This window comes from Arvicanthis niloticus, chromosome 7 (assembly GCF_011762505.2).
Source record: "Arvicanthis niloticus isolate mArvNil1 chromosome 7, mArvNil1.pat.X, whole genome shotgun sequence".
NCBI lineage: Eukaryota > Metazoa > Chordata > Mammalia > Rodentia > Muridae > Arvicanthis > Arvicanthis niloticus.
The window spans coordinates 39,618,668-39,640,798 of NC_047664.1; the positions used below are offsets into that span (position 1 = coordinate 39,618,668).

Genomic DNA, 22,131 nt, shown 5'->3' on the forward strand with positions numbered 1-22,131 from the left:
AGATGACTTCTGTTAGAGCTGAAGTGTGTGCTTGTATACTTCATTGTAATGCTAATATGTTGTAAAATAAAAGGGATTCATTCTTTTCAAGGAACAGTGTCCTCAACAAGGGTCATTAGCTAAAAATTTTTAAAAATTGGACATTATAGTTTACATGTTAGAGAATGTTTTGAAGTTTTATTTTTTCAAATTAAACATTATAGAGTGGTGTTTTGATCTTTCATTGTTTAAATTGTTTTCATCTGTGCATTGTAGTCAGCTTGGAAACAAAGATCTAGGGATTAATTTTTAAAAGCTAAGCTTCTTAGTCAAAGTGACGCTTTTAGCAGTACTGAGTTGTGAATAGTCTGATAAAAAATCTCAGGGTGATGGCAGACTGTACATTTAGAAGCCTGAGTGTGGCAGCACAAGTCTTTATGTGTTCACGACTAGCCAAGCACTGGTGCCTACGTCCTGTGCTTTTCAGCTTTACAAAAATTGCTTCTAGAAATGTAGCCCTCAGTTGACATAGCTGTCGTCGTATGTTTTTATGAGGCCGCACAGGTATAAAGACTTAAGTACAAAGAAGGGCTAACGTGTATGTTCTGCTGTAATTTCAGTTGCAGTACAACCTGGAGACCAGCTTCTTGGTCCTGAAAGCAGGTCACATACTCCAAGAGCTGTCAGAAAGGAGGAAGTAGACTCAGATATACAAAGTAAGTCTTAAGGACCATTTTTTTCCCCTTCTATGTTTCTTTTGAGCCTTCAAATTCAAATTCATTGACAAAAGAAATTCATGAAGTGAATTCTGGGAAACATATTTCTCTTGCTGTCTTCTAGGGTTTATTCAGACGTTAAGGGACAGGAGGGTTTTTTGAGAAGGCATACACACACACACACACACACACACACACACACTCACTCTCTCCTAGTGTTGTGAGCCCTGGTTTTTTTGATGAAACATATTTCTCTTGCTATCTTCTAGGGTTTATTCAGACGTTAAGGGGCAGGAGGGTTTTTTGAGAAGACATACACACACACACACACACACACTCCTAGTGTTGTGAGCCCCGTTTTTTTGGTGAAAACCCCCTCTCCCCAGTCAGTTGGTCTGACTCATCCTACACCCTTCCTCACAACCTGGATTGCACCTCTTCTCTGGGGAACGCTGCCCCTAGCCCCCATCTTAGCCTCAGCACTCAGCACATGACTGCTGCTTTAGGGTGAATATGCGTTTCTTGTCTGTGCCCTCAAGGTTACTACTTGATCTGTTGTAAGTGACTGGCAAGTATGTGTGTCTGAATGAGTCACTCAAAATTTTAAGGAGTTTGAAGTTAGTGCAGATGCTATATGATATACTGTAACCTTGGTGACTGTTTCAGACATTTCTTTAGTGACATTTGTTGACTTATTTGCTTTGCCACAGGGTCTTTCTCTGTACCCCAGGCTGGCAATGAATTCATGACTCTCATGCCTCAACCCCCTAAGTAGTAGATGCTGTCATTACTTTGAACAGAAATAATACTGAAATCACCATCTAAACTCAGGAACCTACAATGTCTTTTTCTGATGTTTCTTATAAGTCTAGGGTAGCTGTTGTCTTAGTTAGGTTTCCATTGCTGTGAACAGACATCATGACCAAGGCTACTCTTATAAAGGACAACATTTAATTGGGGCTGGCTTAGAGGTTCAGGGGTTTAGTCCATTATCATCATGGCAGGAAGCATGGCAGTGTGCCAACAGACATGGTGCTGGGGGAACTGAGAGTTCTGTGTCTTGATCCAACTATAACCAGGAGAAACTATCTCATGGGCAGTTAGGAGGAGGGTCTCAGAGCCCATCCCCACAGTGACACACTTCCTCCAACAAGGCCACACCTCCTAATAGTGCTACTCCTGAGCCAAGCATATTTAAACCACCACAGCTGTCTTACTGTGACAGTTGTAGCAAGACAAAGGACATTTTGGCCAACTGAGTCCTTGACTCCTAACCTTCAGGCTTCTAGAATCTTTTGAGTTCCTTGCTCTCAGAGGCTCAAATACTATAGCTACAGCACTTCTTCCACAGGAGGGAAGGCAGGTAACATTGAACATTATCTTTCCTGGGATCACCAGGAGCCTCCGCCCTGCTCTGTTTCTCCATAAACATGCCTCTGTAATCCTAAGTATTAAACCGTCTAGTCACTGCTCAGCATTATGACACAGGTCTGTAATTGCAGCACTAAGGAGGCCCAAGTAGGAGGATCATGACTTTGAGTCTACGCTGAGCTGTATAATGAGAGTAACTATTTTAAAAGATAGGGCTTCTGTAGTCTTTCAGTTCCTGTCCCAAGATTTTATAGTTGCACAGAGGCCAGTGAGCAGCACCATTTTAGTACAGCCTGGTCTCTCACTTGGTTTCTGACTGGATCCCCTTTAGTTTCTAGAGTTCACTTCACCTCACAGTTTGGTCTTTTCCTAACTGAGCAGCAACTCGGATTATTCCGTGCTTCTGTTGTAAGGATAAGACGAAGGTAAGGAATCAGGCCATGGGAAGCATTGGAATAAATGCCCACCATCTTGAGAATGGGCAGGTGGGCCCAGTAGCAGGAGATAGATGACTTAATTCAAGCAGATGTAATTTTGCTTATCTTCTGTGACTTGAGGTCAGTTAATGAAGTTGTGGTCAGAAGAAGCAACTCACATTTTGTTTTTTAGATTTTTAAGTCATGTCCATAGGTGAGTACTTTTTAAAAAAAAAAATTTATATGTGAGGGTGTTTGCCTGCCTGTATGTCTGTACTACATGTATCCAGTATCCAAGGAGTCTAGAAGAAAGTCCATGGGAATAGAGTTACAGATTGTTATGAGCTACCATGTGGGTGCTTAGAATTGAGCCCAGGTCCTCTGAAAGAGCAGACAGTGTTCTTAACCACTGAGCCGTCTCTTTTACATCATTTTCACATCATTTCTTTTAGTTTGGGGCTAGATTTCTTAACCTCAATAAGGATCCTTTTTCTGTACCAGGAAGTGCCTAAATTGTTGAATCTCATAGACAAGGGTAACTATCTGTTTATTTAAACTTTCACCAACTAAACAAGTCGTTCTTAAATTCTGTGCTGTATCAAGACTCAGTGAATATGAACAGTCCCTGCCCCCAAGACTCTGACAGGGCTGATTGGTGGTTCTCATCTCAAGACTGTGTCAGGGCAGATTGACGATTCTCATGCTTTCTCTGTCACTCCACTGCTAGAATTTCTTTGTAGGGCTGAAACTCAAGTTCAAAGTTATTGCTGTATTCCCAGTAGAAATGGAAAGAATTGCAGGGTTTGGATCCATACTAAGGAAGTGAAAACCTCAGGTCTTAAATGAGCAGCCCAGAATCTGAGCAAACTGAACAGGGCTCATAGGTTGGTATTCTCTATGGCATGCAGAGGAAGGGTGGCAGTGTGTTCTGACAGGCTGCTCTCTTGATCACCTGCCTATGTAGACCTCACTCACATCACTTCGGCCTGCGAGATGGTGGCAGATATGGTGGAATCCCTGCAGTCAGTGCTAGCCTTGGGCCACAAGAGGAACAGCACCTTGCCTTCGTTTCTCACAGCTGTACTGAAGAACATTGTTATCAGTCTGGCCCGCCTCCCCCTAGTTAACAGCTATACTCGAGTGCCTCCTCTGGTAAGTTGAATCTTACTCAGTTTAATTTGTAATTAGGCCTCAAACTTGGGATCCTCCTCTCTACCTTCCAAAAGCTAGAATTACATGCTCAGCTTATCACATAGTCTTCATTATTGTGACACTCACTCCCTGTGGTAGTTCCAGTGTTTTCATATGGTTGTGACATCTGCATTGTCCCCCAGGCATTCTGTGTAGTGGGTATACTGCATTTCAAACAATTGGCTGAAGTACTAAACTTCATCTCCACTGATAATTTATGTTGGATGTGATTCTGAAGTGATTAAACTAATTAATAGTAAACCAGAAACTATGCTTTTCAATTAGTTTTTTTCAAAAGTGTCAACTCTGAAGAGATTCATACAAAGTTGAGCATACATGCAGAGGCATGCAGATCTCTGAGTTCTAGGCCAGCCTGGTCTCCATAGTTCTAGGACAGTCAGAGCTACATAGTGAGACTCTTAGAGAGAGAAAGAAATATTCATTCATATATTTAGAGACAACCACTATTGTGGATCTTCTCATGAATTCTTCACAAATAAGCTTAAAATAGGCTAGTTCTTGGTTTTTGTTCCAGTTCACAGTGAGAGCTTAGCATAGGAAAAGGGTTAACAGCAGCTAAGCTGACCTCAATCTGCTGAAATAGCATACCAGACATATCCTTTCCTACAAAAATCTTCATCAAAAAAGCAAAGCTACCCCATAACACAGAGCTAGGCCAGGCCCAAAGGAAGGGTGCATAGAGAGAGCATGTGCCTACTGCTGGGTCATAGCTTCAGCATGTGTGTGCTTGCGTGTAAGATCCTGGAAAAGTTCACATCTAGAACATGACATTCATTGAACCTTAGACTTGAAGGGGCCCATTCTCAGTGCTATGGCCCAGCTATGCTAGAAGTGCTTACAGAACAGAGAAGTGTAGACATTGGGAAGAGAGCAATAGACAACCAAGAGATCATTTAACATTGCTGCATGAGGCTCAGCTCTGGGCAGGAGCATTCCTTATAAAGACTGTACAAGAAGGTAGTATAGGGGTCATGGAAGGCTCTTGAGGAATCTGCCTACAGAGGCTGTGTGCTGTAGGTAAATCTCCATCAAGAGCTCTTAATGCCCTGGACAGGAAAGCAGCTGTAGCAAACACTGCAGGACCTCCCCTGGGCATGCCCCAGAGACTTCTGTGGGTAGTATAAGAGATTTATAGAAGGTTTTCGCATAATAAAAAGGGCTTGGTTGGGTTGTAGAAATCTGGGGACGTTCCCTTAGGTCCAGATTGCTTTACTGAGGCACATAGCTGAACTGGCTAGATGGTCCTGCTACTGGAACAGTGTGGGGTGTGCCTCAAGGCTCCCTTTTATGCATGGTGCTTATCCACATATAGAATGGCAGAACTCAACCTCTCAGTGTTGATAGAAATGAACAGTGGGGTTGGCCTTGTGCCTGCTTGCCAGTGCATATTTATACATAAGACTGAATTTCATTAGTGTTTGCCTTTTTTCTAATACACTTGATATTTGTGGGCACCAGCATTTCCTACAAGGAATACGGCTTGTGTACAGACAGTCTGAAGGGTGTAACAAGAAGGTAATGGGCTGGCCATGGGAAGGCAGGGCAGAGTGGTGGGAGTCGAGCTTGGCATTGAAGGTTCTAGGTGAAAGGGTGGAAAGGCACAGGCTCTGGAAAAGTCTTAGTAGTAAAGGGCAGGCAGCTGGCTCATCAGGGAGACCAGCTAAGAGAAAAGGGGACGTGGGAGTCTTGTTTTCCTTATGACATCTCCATCCGTCTGGTATTCTTCTCATCTTCTCAGGTATGGAAACTCGGGTGGTCACCCAAGCCTGGAGGAGATTTTGGCACAGTGTTTCCTGAGATCCCTGTAGAGTTCCTCCAGGAGAAGGAGATCCTCAGGGAGTTCATCTACCGCATCAACACCCTAGGTATCCTTCCCACAGTCCTCTCTGGTCCCCATGTGCCACCTCAGAGACCTGAAGCTTCAGGGTAGGGCCATTTCACTTGGCAACTGAAAAGATTCTGGGGTGATGATGATACAAACCTTCACACATTTTACAGTACATATAGAATTATGGTGCAAAGTAGACCTAGGTGCAGATGGATGAGTGTAGTGTGGAGGGTTGCATACCAGGCTTCTTTGAACAAAGGGAAAGGCATGTGTAACTGTCACGGGAAGCCAGTTCTGTCTTCACATTATACATTCAAACTAAACCATACATGTGGGCTGGGAATGTGGCCCACTATAGTGCTTGTCTAGCACCAAGGAAGCCCAAGCTTCAGTCTCCAGCGCTACAACAATAAAGTAGTGGAAGTCATGTCCTCATGTCTTCCTGTTTGCCACTTTGACCTTGTGTTCTCACTTGGGTCATTTTTCTTATATGTGGAATGAGCAGCTTGGGAAAACATGGCAAGCCTGGTATCACAGGGGCAGAGTGATAGAATGAGGAAAGGTAGATTTGGCCAGACAGCCCTGCTCATCCCTTTGCTGACAGGGTAGGATCTTCAGTGCTATGGTCCATAGAATGGAGATTGTGTGCATTTTATATACTTAGTGTCTCAGTAAGCAGTAGCATGAGTAGTTCTCCTGTCAGGACTATTCTGCTTCCTGAAGCACAGTCTAAATTGCTGCTGCTGCTGCTGCTTTTTTATTGTTATTCTTCCTCTTCTTCCTCCTCCTCCTCTTCCTCCTTTTTTGCCCATTTTCTGGTTGAGGATGTGTCTTAATCTCTGTTCTATTCTGTGAAGAGACATCATGACCAAGGTAACTTTTATGAAAAAAAAACATTTATTTGGTGGCTAACTTATAGTTTCAGAAAGTTAGTTCATTATCATGATGGCAGAAAGCAGCAGGCATGGTGCTGGCAGCAGCTGAGAGCTTTACATCCTGATCCACAGCAGCAGGCAGAGAGAGGGCGATAGAGACAGAGAGACAGGGCCTGGTGTGGGCTTTTCAAACCTCAAAGCCCAGTCACAGTGACACACCTCCTCCAGCAAGGTTATACCTCCTAATCCTTCTCAAATAGTTTATCACCTAGTTACCAAGTATGCAAATATATGAGCCTATGGAGGCCAATTTGATTTGGTTTCGTGGTTATAATCTTCATAGCCTTTCCCTTTTTGGGGTATTTCCTAAAAGAGCCTGGGCACCAGATCCACTGCCTGGTCCAAGTTAGGCTGTAGGGCTTCTTCAAGTTTTCTTATTCAGATCTCAGCAATCTGCCCCAACTTCCTAAATCTATAAATTGAACAGTTCATCACTGTCTGCAGTAACTCCTGAGTAGGAATTAGGCACCTCCCATGAAGAACATTTTTACTTCTTGTCTTAGTTAGTTTTATGTTACTGTGATAAACACCATGACCAAAAGCAACTTGAGGAGGAAAGGATTTATTTCTCTTTATAGCTTTTAAGTATATCACTGAAGGAAGCCAGGGCAGGAACACAGGATAGGAACCTAGAGGCAGAAACAGGAGCAGAGGCCATGGAGGAGCACTGCTTACCAGCTTGCTCACCAGGTCTTGCTCAGCCTGCTTTCTCGAGTACTCAGGAGTACTCAGAAACTATCCAGGGGTAGTTTCACCATTATGGGCTGGACCCTACCACATCGATCACTAATTAGGAAAACTCCCTTCAAACTTACAGGCCAATATTTGGAGGCATTTTTTTTTTCAACTGAGAGTTCCTCTTCCTAGTTATTTCTAGCTGTGTCAAGTTGACATAACTAGCCAGCACATTGCCTTTGCTCCTGCCCACTTAGGCAATTATCAGTTTGGTCTGTCTCCTGTTGTCAGTATTCACTTGAATTTGAATCATACCCATATTCCAGGAGGTCCTAGCACTTGATGCCCTACTTTTCTGGTCTTCTTTACTGTATCCTGGCCTTACAAGGAGTATTGTAGATCTCCTTGGGTCTTGGTGGGGACATCAGGTGCAATCATTTGTTGAACTTTACTCTGAATGGCTTCCTAGACTGCCTTTGCTGCTTGCTAGAGTGTTCCTAGCCCAATACCATGCTTTTTAAAAAATCTGTCTTCTGGGTGGCTCTCACTTTTTTTACACATTTATTTATTTTGTGGAGGCAGGACTCACATAAACATCCCATAGTACAGCATGTGCACGGAGGGCAGAGGATAGCTGACAGGAATTGGTTCTCTCCTTCTTCTAGATGGTCCCTGGGAATTGAACTCAGATTGTCAGCCATCTCACTGACAATCTGTTTAATCTCACCAGCTTTATAGAGACAGAATTATTATCTCTATGGTCTGCTCTGAAGTCTCATGGTCAGACTTAAGGTGAAACTTGTAAAATGCTTAGTGGGCAGGAGTAGCCTGACCAGCTTAAGTGATACCTTTGTCAACATCCTTGTCGCTGTACTATACAGTTGAGTATTGAAAGGCAGTCTGGACTGCTGAACTTGGCCTGTACCTCTTTGTTGCAGCCCGAGCTGCCCCATGCTTTGGGGCCAGAAATGTTGAGAACTGCACTACCCCACGTTTGGGGGCCAAAATGTCTCGGACCGTTCTGTCAATGTTGGAACCCGCACTGCCAAAAGCCTTGGGGGCTAAATTGTTAGAGCCCGAACTGCCCCAAGCTGCTTCAGTCTGCAGGTCAGGGTTCAGCAAGAGAGAGAGTGAGGATGGACTCAAAGAATGGAGACCAGACAGAGTGTGATTCAATCTCGTTTATTCTTCAGTCTCTCTTCTTCTCTCCAAGTCCCAAGTCTTGAGTTCCTAGTCCCTAGTTCTTAGTCCCTAGTGCCTCCAAGTTCCAAGTGCCTAATAACTAATAATCTTCTTCCGAGTTCTCTCAAGTGTCTTCTTCCTCAATGCCTAATTCCTACTCCAAGTTGTACTGCAAGTTGTACTCTTTAACCTAATTCCTAGTTCCAAGTTGTGCTGAACTCTTCTGTCTGCCTCTCGACTTTTATGTCTCACTTCTAAGCCACGCCTCTAAGTCATGCCTTTAGGTCTTGTCTCTAAATCTGATCTCTAAGTCACACCCTTAAGTCACACACCTTTAAGTCTCACACACCCAAGGAAAGATCCAGGATATCTGAAGCAAGATGTTATCAGAGTGTGCTCAACTGTTGTAGTCTGATGTAATCAAGTCTCTTTTCAGGGTATATGGCTCAAGATGGCTGCAAGGATGATAGCTACCTTCTGTCGTTCCCCACACCTCTTGGTCTTGATAGCATAACTGATTTCCATGTGTTCTTGTGTCCTTTATGATAAATGGAGAGAGAATGTCATTCCTCCTTCCCTCATGCTGTAGGATTGCTCTGAAGGTGGTGCCCTAGGAGCAGTACTGATGGGATTATATTGTCAGTGTCTCCTCGTGGGTTTGGGGAGTCAGGAAACTGATATAATCATTGATTCCTAGGGTGGACCAGTCGTACCCAGTTTGAAGAAACTTGGGCCACCCTCCTTGGTGTCCTGGTGACTCAGCCCCTGGTGATGGAACAGGAAGAGAGCCCACCAGAGGTGAGACTTCCATAACTAGAGGGTGGCCAACTGGAATCCTGTAGCTGTGACAGCTGGTGACTCTGTTTTGAAACAGGAAAACAGGCTGATTATATGCCAACTGATGGTCCAGAGTAAAGACAAACCCCAGAGAGGCTTGGAGACTGAGGCTTCTAGTAGCTAGGTTTTGTCTTTCGCTTCAAACATGCCACTTCAATGATCAATGAGATGGTTCTTTGACGTTCTACTCACTTATCACAATCTGAAAGAATGTCATTGAACTAAAACAAAAAAGGCAATGAATCCAGGCCATGCACATGTACTTTTTTGGTTGTTGTTGTTGTTGGTGGTGGTGGTGGTGGTGGTGGTGGTGGTGGTGGTGGTGGTTTTAACTATCTTAGAGGTTTTGCTTTGGTAGCTTAGTGTTAATGTACACTATGCTAATATGACATGAATAACCACCATATCCTTGTAAAATGATGGAGGTTCTGGGTGTTAAAAGTACTGGGATAGCTAGGCGGTGGTGGCGCACGCCTTTAATCCCAGCACTTGGGAGGCAGAGGCAGGCAGATTTCTGAGTTCAAGGCCAGCCTGGTCTACAGAATGACAGGACAGTCCAGGACAGCCAGGACTACACAGAGAAACCCTGTCTCGAAAAACCAAAAAAAAAAAAAAAAAAAGTACTGGGATATCAGAGATTCTAGGATATAACACATTCTATTATCTTCAAATTCATCTGTGACTACCAGGCTGCCATAGGCAGTGTTCTAAAATGATGATAGAATTGAAGAGCAATTTTCTCCAAGGTAAATTTCTATTTGGAGTTCTATGCCAAACATTTGTATACTTCAAGTTTACTCTAAGGTCCAGGTATGTAGTGTGACCAGTGCCCAGCAAACTTGGACTTAAGACCCTGGCTATGGGAAGCCATACCACTTAGGTGATCTCATCTTCCTCTATGAGCCATGTGGCCTATGGGCACTGTGTGAAGTAGTGGTAGGATGAGTAGTTGGTATCTTCTCATCATGTTGTCAATGTGTTCCTCTAGGAAGACACAGAAAGGACCCAGATCCATGTCTTGGCTGTGCAGGCCATCACCTCTCTAGTGCTCAGTGCAATGACTGTGCCTGTGGCTGGCAATCCAGCTGTAAGCTGCTTGGAGCAACAGCCCCGGAACAAGCCACTGAAGGCTCTCGATACCAGGTTTGCCTGAGTTCCTGTGTGGGCCAATACAAAGGATGGTGAGGTTGCCCACTTTCCCTAGCCCTCTCCTTTGTTATAAGAATTGATGTAACAATTCTTACTGGTTCTTTTAGTACTGTTACATTTTGTGTCTGGGCCTTCCCCTGAAATACAGATCCAAAAGTGATTTTTGTCAACAGTGACAACTGAGAATTTATTCTGAAATGTTATGGGCTTCACTGGGTGTTCAGGCACAGACTTGTGGGTCAGGAATGAGCACCTGCTGAAGGGTTTGTTTTTTGTTACACCAGCTGCTTCAGGCAAGTGAAAGAGAAGTCCTGGTGGTTTTCACTTCTGTGATGTTTGAAGGAAGCAAACATGTTTTTTTCTTGGTTCTGAATTTTAGATTTGGAAGAAAGTTGAGCATGATCAGAGGGATTGTAGAACAAGAAATCCAGGAGATGGTTTCCCAAAGAGAGAATACTGCCACTCACCATTCTCACCAGGCATGGGACCCTGTCCCTTCTCTGTTACCAGCTACTACAGGTACAGGAAGGAGCTAGAACAAGAATGTGGCTGGCATTCTTGCTGTGGCTTAACAAGGAGGCTGCATGCTGAGTGTATTGCAGCCATTCACAGGTCACATGCTTCGTCTGGACCACCATGAGCACCGAGATGTATCTCCTCACTTAAATGAAGAGAATTTTCTTTCCATTGTGTGCATTAATTGTACAAAGTATTGTGTTTCATAAGGACATTTTCATATAAGCACATAATGTATATTGAATGAGCCACCCCCCCAAAACCTCCTTACCATTCCCTTTGCCCACCTTCCCTTCCCTTTGCTCTCCCCACTTTGTTATTGTCAAACAAACTGCTTCAGTCTCATAATTACTAAATTGTTTTAGGGATTGTTTGTTATTGTAAATTTAAGTACCTTGAAGACTTTATTTGGGAAAGTTTGTATATGGAAATGCAGTGTGTTATATATCCCCAAATAGTTTAGGCAACATTGAATTAAACAGAGCACTGAGACTTTAAATAGTCATGAGGCTTAGACACTGAGGAGCCTCTGTCTGGGCCAGTAGGATAGGTGAGAAATGACATACTTCTTGGAACATCTTTAGGGGGTGTTCATAGATGCCTATAGCAGCTCAGAGTCAGCTCTGGGAGGGCAATAGAGGGCCTTGGGAGAGGGTGGGCAGGGTGAGAGCTAATGGAGGGAGTTAGCTCGAGGCAGCCATCAAAGAAGAGAGAGTCTAGTGTGCCCACCAGGCCTGACAGCTCAATAGGTTGAAACGGACAGTACTCCCAGACCTACTGCCTCTGCATAGCTGGAGTATCCTGCGCATAGTGAGGACACCTAGATTGGGCAAACATCTGTCCAGGCAGGAGCAGGGTCTCATGCAGTGCTGTGCTGATGTTTTTTTAATAGGTGCTCTCATCAGCCATGACAAGCTACTGTTGCAGATCAACTCAGAGCGGGAGCCAGGCAACATGAGCTACAAGCTGGGCCAGGTAGGTCAATTTTACCAATCCACTCCCTTCTATAAGGACTGTAGGCTGAAATTATAAACACTTTGAGTTTGAGTCACAGGCTTGAGCCACATACCACATTCAGAGAAAAGTTCTTGTTTACATACTTTATTCTAGATTTTAATATATTTTGCATATAAGCATACACTTAGTTATAAAACATAGTGGGATGATGTGACTTTAATATAGTTTGCATATAAGCATTCAGATGTTTATAAAGCATGTGAGATAGGAAAGAACCAAGAAGCATGAAAGGTCAGAGAGGAGAGAATGGAGTCAGCTGAGAGCTGTCAGGCAGATGCACTGCTGAAAGCTTCCTGGCTGCTAGCTGAGAGGGCAGCTGGCAGTTGAACAGTACATTTCATTCAGAACAGTGGGAATAGCTGACAGCTGCTGACTGCAGGGGTCAGGGAGCTATGGTACCTGCTGCCTTTCTAGACAGACTCTCCTGTGCTTTCCTACCTTTACAGAAAAAGTGCCACCCTAAGGTAAGTCACAGAGTTGGTTAGAATGTGATGTGCTTTTGATGTAGTGTTTTTGAAGTTGAGGTGATGAGTAAGATGCCTGGGCTCCAGGGTCCATGATCATGTTCTAGGTTCCATGTCCCTGTGGTCACATTGTCCCTTACGTCTGTGTTGCACTCATATAACTGTCTGTTTCCTTCAGTACTTGGGGCCAGCTCCAATATCTGCAACCTCAATATAGTAGGACTGTGTGGGACCAAAGTATAGGTCTAGCCCTGCCTTGCCTGGAATACCTGCCAGCTATTAAAAACTACTGGGCTGCGCTGCCACTCCATTTTGGGAAAAGAGATGGTAAAAGGGACTGGGTGTGGAGAACACTGGCACCTAGAATTCATTCACAGCTCACAGCTTGCCCTCATTAGGTATCTGAGATCATAAGAAAAAAATGCAGGAGGATTTGCAGAGGAGCAGTCAAGAGGGAGGTCACTATTCATCCTGAGAATGAGTGCAAAGACCACTTCATCTGCAACTACATTTGGGAGCTTGGGGCTCTTGGCTGCCCCTTACAGCTTCCTAAAACAAACACATCTCCTTCTGCATCCTTGAAGAAATTTCTGTAACCAAGCAGCCCAGAAAAGCAGATTCTGTAATTGGAAAACACAAGTGAGTGGGACTAGGTTTATAAAATCCATGTGTGGGCCCCTCTCTCCAGGGTGGAGTCAGCTGTCACTTAGGAGCAATAGTGTCATTCTTTGGTGTTGCTTTTACTTCATACCCTCTTCAGACACTCATTCGGGCTTTGAACCTGAGGTCAGAGTTTTTCTGTCAACAGTTTAGAATGTTTGCCTTACTACCCAGGGGTTCTACTGATAGTAACATATGGGTCTGAATGGATCATTATAGGGGCCATTTGTGCTCAGACCAGGAGAACCAGATTGTACCTACCCAAAAAGAACCTGAGGCCTTCACCTGTGTCCTTATCTCTGGTGCCTGCTTCTATGACAGGTGTCCATACACTCCGTGTGGCTGGGGAACAACATCACACCCCTGAGAGAGGAAGAATGGGATGAGGAGGAGGAGGAAGAAACTGATGTCCCTGCACCAACGTCACCACCTGTGTCTCCAGTCAATTCCAGGTTTACTGGCTTTATTTTTTTAATAAGAAATTTGAAATTTCTTCTCAGTCACTTATTTGGGGTCCTTCTTGAAGCTAACCTCTTATCTGTGAATGGGGAAAATATCCATGTTTCACACTCTGCAGAAAACACCGTGCTGGGGTTGATATTCACTCCTGTTCGCAGTTTCTGCTTGAATTGTACAGCCGCTGGATCCTGCCATCCAGTGCAGCCAGAAGGACCCCTGTCATCCTGATCAGTGAAGTGGTTCGATCTGTAAGTTTGCTTTCCCCTCACCCAGAGGCATCTCTGCACACCATGCACATACACTTGTGCATGCATACACACATGCACACACAGTCATGCACATACACGTGTGACACACATGTGCTAAATACATACCACAGACACATCACACAAATTTCACAGCACACATATGCATCAGATACCATATACATAAATACACACATGTGCCATGCATTCACCAGATACACAGACACATAATACACACAAATATATACAAATAGATACACACACATAGACACATACACACCTCATCTATAATGTCTCAGAACCTGTAAAGGAACTCCTACAGGCTTCCCAGATATGGAGGGACAGAGTATTTGAAGTTGGTGACAAGACAGATTTTTTTTTTCAGATCCAGCACAGGTAAATGCTCTCAAATGTAAAACCAGTGTGTGATATGCCTTCCAGAGACCCACCTTGTCTCTGTCTCTTTCAAAGTAGTGACAAATAGCTGTGTACCCCTGAACTTACTCTTCTGAACCAATACTTTGTAAGAAGCACTGGTTCAGAAGAGCAATGTCAGATAAATAGTCTTATTGTACTTCAGTACTTGTCTGTTCCTGACAGCCCCAACAAGGGGTCGTGAGCGGCGTCTTTCAGTATTGACAGGGCTGGATCCGAAGGCTCTTAAATACTGACTTGGTCTTCTGAAAAGTGATAGTGGGAGCTGGAGAGAGTGTAGTTAAGAGAGCACCGGCTGCTTTTCTGAAGGACCTGGATCTGTTCCCAGAGCTTACACAGGGGCTCACATTTTAGGCTACCCTTCTTACATTCCTCAAGGTGTAATTCTTGTTCTGATTCTCCGTGTCTCCAGCTTCTTGTGGTGTCAGACTTATTCACTGAACGTACCCAGTTTGAAATGATGTATCTGACGCTGACAGAACTACGGAGAGTGCACCCTTCAGAAGATGAGATCCTCATTCAGTACCTGGTGCCTGCCACCTGTAAGGCAGCTGCTGTCCTTGGAATGGTGAGTGAGGGTAGTGCAGAGTCTGCCCCCATTGAAGCTGCTTGGGACTGCACTGCTTTGGGACCTTGTATTGGTCAAATGTGCTGCATATATCCACACAGTTCAGAAGCTCCGTGGCACGTATGGACCACGACTTTGGTCAGCTAATGGTGCCTGTTGGTACTGTACCCGCAGAGGACTGTGTTGTAGTGAGCATGGTTGGAGCACTTGTCCCCCTTAGCACATTGTATGTTGTTACAGTGAGTACCTCTCCAGGACAAAAGATGTGGTGCCACTAGGACAACATAGATAGTGGAACTGGGTCTTGCTTCTTCTGCCAGTCTGTCACTTGGCAGTCCCACTCCATTTCTCTGGTGGGGTCTAGATCCCACTGTACTGCTCAGCCTACACAGTCTTCTCTGGTGACCCTTTTGTCACAGTAACCTTGCACTTCCACTTTGAACAATGTAGATTTTTATTCTTAACATCATGATTGTCTTGTCTTGATCCAGTTGTGCTGCTGTCACAAAATATATAGACAACAGATATGTACTGCTTATGGTTCTCAGGACTGGGAAGCCCTAAATCAAGGTGCTCTGGAATGCTTGATGTGCACCTACCTCATGGCTTCTCCAGCTCACCAGCATTTCCCATTCATTATTCTATTTCTGATTTATCAGAATTTAGCTAGTACTACTTGGTTGTCTTTCCTATGTACATATTATTAGGTGGTTCTCAGAACAAACATCAGACATAGACATGAAAATAATTACCTGTTAATGAGGGTTGTGCCTCTTGTTGGAGCATATTGGAGGGCATCAGCACCCAGGAAAAGAGAGGGACTCTAGGTTGTTGACATGGGCACTTTTGTCCTGTCACTTGTTATTAAATTATTACTGTGTTTTTAAATTATTTTAAAATGTTATCATTAAATGTTGAAAATTATCATGTTTTTAATCTCTGTTTCCTGGGATCCAATTTTGTGAAAACAGAAGAAACTGTTTAGGGTCTGGAAAGATGGCTTAGTGGTTAAGAGCACTTGGTTCTCTTATAGAATATCTGAGTTCTTTCTTAGCACCCACATTGCCAGCTCATAACCAACACCCTCTTCTGGCCTCTACAGGTTCCTATAATACACATGCATATTTACCATGTGGACAGACATGTGTACCACATATAAAAATAAGAGTAATTTTAATAAAGAAACTTACTTGTTCACTAGACATATGAGTGGCTGCCATGTGTGAAATAGTTAGGACAGCTGGAGGAGTGGTGTGGAAGAGCCTACTGAGGCCTGTTCACCATGGGTCATATGTGCCATGACCTCTCTTGTTAGTAAGACAGTGCTATTATCACTGCAGCCACAAGTATCTGACCTAACCCTGCCTAACCCTGTGCAGTCTCACAGAGCACCAACACACATAGATCATGCCACAGCAGGGCTCCCACCTCCTTACTGTTCTGCTATAGAATCTGTTGTCACTGAACCTACAGGCTAGAACAGGTATACAGCATGGGTGGCCATAGCACCATCCAGAGAACAGGAACAATGAGCACTTAGTCCCCCTGTGTGAGCACACTCTTCAAAGCAGACATCCTCTGGGTGCTGTCAGGACTGTGTCCTTGTGGGAGGTCTATTTTCCTTCTTGGGGTGGCTTCAGTGGCTTAACTTTCCTTGTAACTGTGGTTTTATGCTCAGGCCCAAGTTCCTCAGGCAAAATGTAAATCAAATGTGTCAGGCAAATAATGGTCATTTTTAAGAAATGACCCCAAGGCAGAATGGCAAATGGCTCCAGTTCCCAGCTCTGTGTACACAAGCTTGAAGGCAGTTGTCTTCTGAGAGGCTTTCAGCCTGTCCTGTGCTGCTGCAGGCAATGCCGCATTGCTTTTCCTGGGGACACCTGAACAAGGGATGTTCACCTCAGATAGGCCACCTATGATCCAAGTCCAGCTTGTGAATCAATGTACTTATTGGCTTTCCTCATAGGAACATGAGTGAAGGCTCACTTATTGGATCTGAGGGACCCCAAAACAGCTGCATACTAAAAAATTCTACCATGGCATGAGTAATGATACCGCCAAAGCTACATAAATGGAGTCACAGTACCCTTCTCCTCCTTCACTTAACATTTTCCCAAGACCAAGTGCAGCGGGGGCAGGATCATGTGCAGCATGTTGAGGTTTGGGTTTCCGTCCTTGGCTACCCCTGAGATGAAGGAACATTAGAAGCCTGTGCTTGTGAGAGTCTGGTAGGAATACAGGTAATCCCAGTTCCTCTGATTTCAAGATGGCATGACCATGTTATGTCCAGAGGACAGTGTTCCACAGCATGTATCAAACTGTCACTTTTCTTTGCCCATTGTTAAATCTGCAGCCTTCAACAACATATCCTGGTGTTAATGCTTGCAGAAATGTGGTCAGAGTCCTAGGCTGTACTATTCTTAGGAAGGACTTACAGCTCAATAGGGATAGCCTGGGAAGGGGGATAAGAAGGTAGTAAAAACTAGCAAAGACTGTTAACCCTCTTTATCCTGACACCATCAGATAACAGACTCCCCTGGAGGGCTAGATGACCAGAAGGCCTCTTATATCATGAGACCAAATGAGTCCTCAGCTAGCCTTTCCTGGGGATGGGACACAGTCAGACAATGAAATGCTGCCACTGGATTGTATAACACAACAGTAGTCTTCAGTGCTGAAGGAGTCATGTGTCAAGGTGTATGCTCCCACATTTAGAATACCTAGTGGAAGTGATACCATATCGGTTCAGGTTAGCACACATTAATGTCAGGAGCTTCACAACTACCAACAAGCTTTTGCTAGGAGTAGCCAGACCAAGGTTTATTACAGTGAAGAAACATGAGGCAAAAATCAGCTAAAGGAGAAGGTTCCTGGGTAAAGCCTAGAAAACCAGGTGTGAATACTGTTCCTGAATAGTCACACAGAACACAAATCAGACAACATATATGAGATGTTCCTACAGGAGTCAGCAGAACTCAGAATCCAGGGTTGTCAGAAGTTGTAGGTTACAGAAATACCCTCTGCCCAGCACATCCCACAGCTCCAAAAGTAAGTGTGAGCACAAATCACATTTTTTTCATAAGGTAAACCCTCTCTCAACTTAAGGTTTTTAGATAGGGTCAGCACACCAGCCTCTCCTGGGTGAATTTCAGCCACTGCGTAGACTCTGCTATGTTCTTGACTATTGCTAGGCTCCTTCAACCTCAAGGAAGTGGGCCTTTGGCAGTCAGCCATCAGTCTGCCTCCAACAGCTCATGTATGTGCTTGTATCTAGGACAAAACTGTGGCAGAGCCAGTCAGCCGCCTACTGGAGAGCACACTCAGGAGCAGCCACCTGCCCAGCCAGATTGGAGCCCTGCATGGCATCCTCTATGTGTTGGAGTGTGACCTCTTGGATGACACTGCAAAGCAGCTCATTCCAGTTGTTAGTGACTATCTGCTGTCCAACCTCAAAGGAATAGCCCAGTGAGTGGGACTGGCTGGGTGGGCTGCAGGCTTTGGTGTGATCTTAACAAAAACATAAAAAATAAAAAACAAAAATCTCCTATTTGACTTTCAAAGTGTATGCCAGAACAGGCATGGTAACAAATGCTTATAAACCCAGCACTTGAGAAACCAAAGCAGAAAAATTGGCGTAAGCTTCAAACCAGCCAGGGCTACAGATGAGATCCTGTCCCAAAAATAATAACAAAGTATATGCCAGGTCCTGGTAAGTGGCAGGCAGGAAACCCAGGAAAGTACCTTTTTAGGAAGTAGTAGCTATGAGACACAAGGACACAAATGTACATCAGATGTTTTCTTGGATTTCTCTAGCAAGATGAAAAGTCTTGCCTTGCATTGCTTGCCCCTGGTACTTAGCACACTGCTGTGGACAGCAACCTTAGCCCCTGCTGCCAGACTCTGCCTCCTCTCTAGTTTCTGAGCAGCACCCTGTTTCCTGTGAGGCCCTTTCCCCTGCTCTGATCTCCCACCTCCCCCTAAAGACAGCTCACATGCAGCTGTACTTGGATGTGTTACTGGTCCTTTTGAAAATAAGTTGAGTCCATCACAGCTCTATCTTAGAAGCAGAAGGAGGTGTTGTGACAGATGGTATATAGCTAGGCACTCAGAGGCATGAGTTAGGGATGTGAAGGGGATTGGAGGAAAAGCCAGGTATTCTGTGACCAGATTGTAGATTGAGAGGTGGAGAGTAAAGTTAGAGATGGTGGGGTCGTAGGCTGACAGATATAGCTACTGGGATGAGGTGGCATTCTGACACATGAACAGAAGTGCATCTTCAGGTCCCAACAGGCAGTGGCAAGTTGAACTGGAACAGAGATAGTGGCTTGTGGCCCTTCCTTCCTTGTAGTCCTTGGCTGAACAGTAACCTACTGTGTGACAAACAGCCACCCACTGCCCCTGTGATCTTGGCCTGGAGCAGATTTGGGCAAGTTCTGTGAAAGCACAATCTGTGCTAAGGAATGAAGAGGGCACAGAGGACTGGGGACAGATAGGAGGAGCTTACAATTCCAAGTCAGACAATCACATAGACTTGCTCGATGCTTTATGCAGAGAATCCTGTACAAAACAGTGGCTAGTTCCTAGGAGTGACAGTATCATTTGAACAGATCTGAAAGGGTAGAAGAGATAAAGTATGGCTCCTTTGTTTATGGTGGCATTGGTCTAATTCATATTCCAGCCAGGACCCTACTGCTGCCATTAGGCAAACAGGCACCAACTGGAGATCCCATGAGTTAGAGTGTTACAAGTTAGCATATGCATGGACCAAACAGACACCCTGACGAAGAACATGAAGAATGTGCAGGGAGAATGAAGTGGCCTATGGACAGGTACAGAATTGGAGATGGCATGCTAAGTTGAGACCATGCAGCTCTAGAGACAGTGTAATCACTAGGCCAGCCAGGTGAAAAGGCCTGGAGAAGCTGACATAACCCAGGGCTCTGTACTCAATAGATGTGGATGGATAATACTTTAAAACTGTCCCTTCTGCAGACAGGCGGGGGCTGCTGTATATGACTGGGTATGATTACTGTCTCCCATTCTTAGCTGCGTGAACATTCACAGCCAGCAGCATGTGCTGGTGATGTGTGCCACTGCATTCTACCTGATGGAAAACTACCCTCTGGATGTGGGACCAGAATTTTCAGCATCTGTGATACAGGTGAGAGGGCTCTAGATGGACTCTATTGAACATAGGCAGGTTACCAGTGGGTCATTGTGCATTTGAGGAAGATAAGAATAAGCCTTCCTTCTTGTCTAGATGTGTGGAGTAATGCTGTCTGGAAGTGAGGAGTCCACCCCCTCCATCATTTATCACTGTGCCCTCCGGGGTCTGGAGCGGCTCCTGCTGTCTGAGCAGCTCTCTCGGCTAGACACAGAGTCCTTGGTCAAGCTAAGTGTGGACAGAGTGAATGTACAAAGCCCACATAGGGCCATGGCAGCCCTAGGCCTGATGCTCACCTGCATGTACACAGGTGAGTGAGTTGTAAGAGTCAGAGACTCACCCAGAGACTCAAGCCAGGCCTCATGGTGTGGCAGCCGTAGTGTGGCCCTAAGACAGCCTTGTCACCTTTCCAGAAATTTAGGGCCCAAGGCAAGAGAGCAGCTCACATGATACCACCAAGTATAGGTATCAGAGTTGCCTCTGGCCACTACATCTCTGAGAGTTGGAAGAAAGTTGGGCTGGGTCCTGCCTTGCTAGGGACTATAATCACCTGCTTTTGATCTCTGCCTATCTGGTAAAGTCCTGTATGAGCTACTGAGTGTAGATCTCAGGACTCTTAGGCTTCTGTCCTGTAGTCTACTTAGTGTTTCTGTTTCAGGAAAGGAAAAAGCCAGTCCAGGCAGAGCTTCTGACCCCAGCCCTGCTACACCTGACAGTGAGTCTGTGATCGTAGCTATGGAGCGAGTGTCTGTTCTCTTTGATAGGTAAGAGATGTAGCAAAGCCCCATCTCTAACCTTCCCAGTCATTGACTGCCCTAGAGCCACAGCCAGAGCAGTTCCTTCTGTGTATATTTGTTCATTCTCTTGAACTTTAAAATGCATCTTGCAGCCATTTTCCAATGCATGCATATTCACAGAGCACCACCTGCAAGCCAGACTCAGGGACGACTGGACCCATGCAGGTGTGCAACCAAACCACTGCCCTGGTGGATCCCACAGGCCACTGCTGAGGAAATAGACACTCCTGGAGTATAGCCAAGTGCTGTGGTGGGGCTTGGGCTATATCCACAAGAAGGAGACACGGATAAGTGCCTGAGTCACTTGTGTACTTCTCAGCTGCATCCCATAGTTGTATGGCATTAGTGGAATAGTCATAGGTCAGCTGCCTCTAAGGATGCTGCTAAGGGAAAAGTGTTAAATGTTGAGAGAAGAATCAGCAGGAACATGTTGGGGGTCTGTGTTTGAAGGGAAGAAAAGCTCCTGATTGACAGTAGTACTCTGGCTATTAGGACGTGCAACAGTGAAAAGTTTTGGAACACTTTGATGTGGAGAGTCTCTTTATAATGTCACTACCCCATACTATTGCTGCTGTTCTTTTACAGGGCTTTCCCACAACTACATTATTCTCCCCAGAGTGGGGAAGATCACCTTGTGCCCAGATCAGTCAGGACAGCCTGGGTGTCATCTTTGGCTTTTAAAACTCAGACCCTAGTTGTGGTCTGAGCCCCACTTGGAACATCCCTGTAGGCCAAGGACCTCTGAGCCTTGGTCCAGGTTGATTCTATGGGCAGGGTTGATAGGCCAAGAGTCAGGGTGAGGCTCAGATCAGCTCCTTTCATTTCAGGATCCGCAAGGGATTTCCCTGTGAAGCCAGAGTTGTGGCAAGGATCCTGCCTCAGTTCCTAGATGACTTCTTTCCTCCTCAAGATGTCATGAACAAAGTCATTGGAGAGTTTCTGTCCAACCAGCAGCCATATCCACAGTTCATGGCCACTGTAGTATACAAGGTAAGGGTGTACTTGCCTTGTGGGGCAAGGACAGAGCAGGGAGATGAAGGGGGAGCCAATCCCACACTTCCAGTAGGCCTGTCATCAGGGCCTACTCATTCTTTAAGACAGGTGGCAGCTGTGGCTCCAGTCCCCTCACCCAACCCCACAGCCTGACCCTGTGCTCAGAGTTCTCTCCTCCCCAGGTTTTTCAGACTCTGCACAGTGCTGGGCAGTCATCCATGGTCCGGGACTGGGTCATGCTGTCCCTGTCCAACTTCACACAAAGAACTCCAGTTGCCATGGCCATGTGGAGCCTCTCCTGCTTCCTTGTAAGCGCATCTACCAGCCCATGGGTTTCGGCGATGTATCCTTCCATGGGGCTTTAGCCAGGTATCAGTCTCCACCAGCCTTTCCTTATTCTCTTAGCATTCAGTTCAGGCTTCAGTGAGTGTTCTGAAACCTAAACTCTAAAGAACTCTACTGGTATCAAGGTGACGTTAACCCTTCCCTAAAACGTTGACAGGGACACGAAAC

At 45.1% G+C, this 22,131-nt stretch overlaps 1 protein-coding gene across 1 annotated transcript in view; it reads left to right on the forward strand.

The window, feature by feature from the left end:
* Nucleotides 1-22,131, forward strand: part of Htt (huntingtin) — a 144,171-nt gene that overhangs the window by 117,460 nt on the left and 4,580 nt on the right. The window contains exons 51-66 of the mRNA XM_034508291.2: nucleotides 600-695; nucleotides 3,447-3,634; nucleotides 5,433-5,559; nucleotides 9,012-9,112; nucleotides 10,140-10,294; nucleotides 10,680-10,819; nucleotides 11,709-11,791; nucleotides 13,279-13,409; nucleotides 13,535-13,664; nucleotides 14,509-14,664; nucleotides 17,939-18,129; nucleotides 19,711-19,825; nucleotides 19,925-20,138; nucleotides 20,487-20,592; nucleotides 21,453-21,615; nucleotides 21,801-21,961. Of these exons, the coding sequence (XP_034364182.1) occupies nucleotides 600-695; nucleotides 3,447-3,634; nucleotides 5,433-5,559; nucleotides 9,012-9,112; nucleotides 10,140-10,294; nucleotides 10,680-10,819; nucleotides 11,709-11,791; nucleotides 13,279-13,409; nucleotides 13,535-13,664; nucleotides 14,509-14,664; nucleotides 17,939-18,129; nucleotides 19,711-19,825; nucleotides 19,925-20,138; nucleotides 20,487-20,592; nucleotides 21,453-21,615; nucleotides 21,801-21,961 (2,257 nt within the window). The remainder of the gene's footprint in view (nucleotides 1-599; nucleotides 696-3,446; nucleotides 3,635-5,432; nucleotides 5,560-9,011; nucleotides 9,113-10,139; nucleotides 10,295-10,679; nucleotides 10,820-11,708; nucleotides 11,792-13,278; nucleotides 13,410-13,534; nucleotides 13,665-14,508; nucleotides 14,665-17,938; nucleotides 18,130-19,710; nucleotides 19,826-19,924; nucleotides 20,139-20,486; nucleotides 20,593-21,452; nucleotides 21,616-21,800; nucleotides 21,962-22,131) is intronic.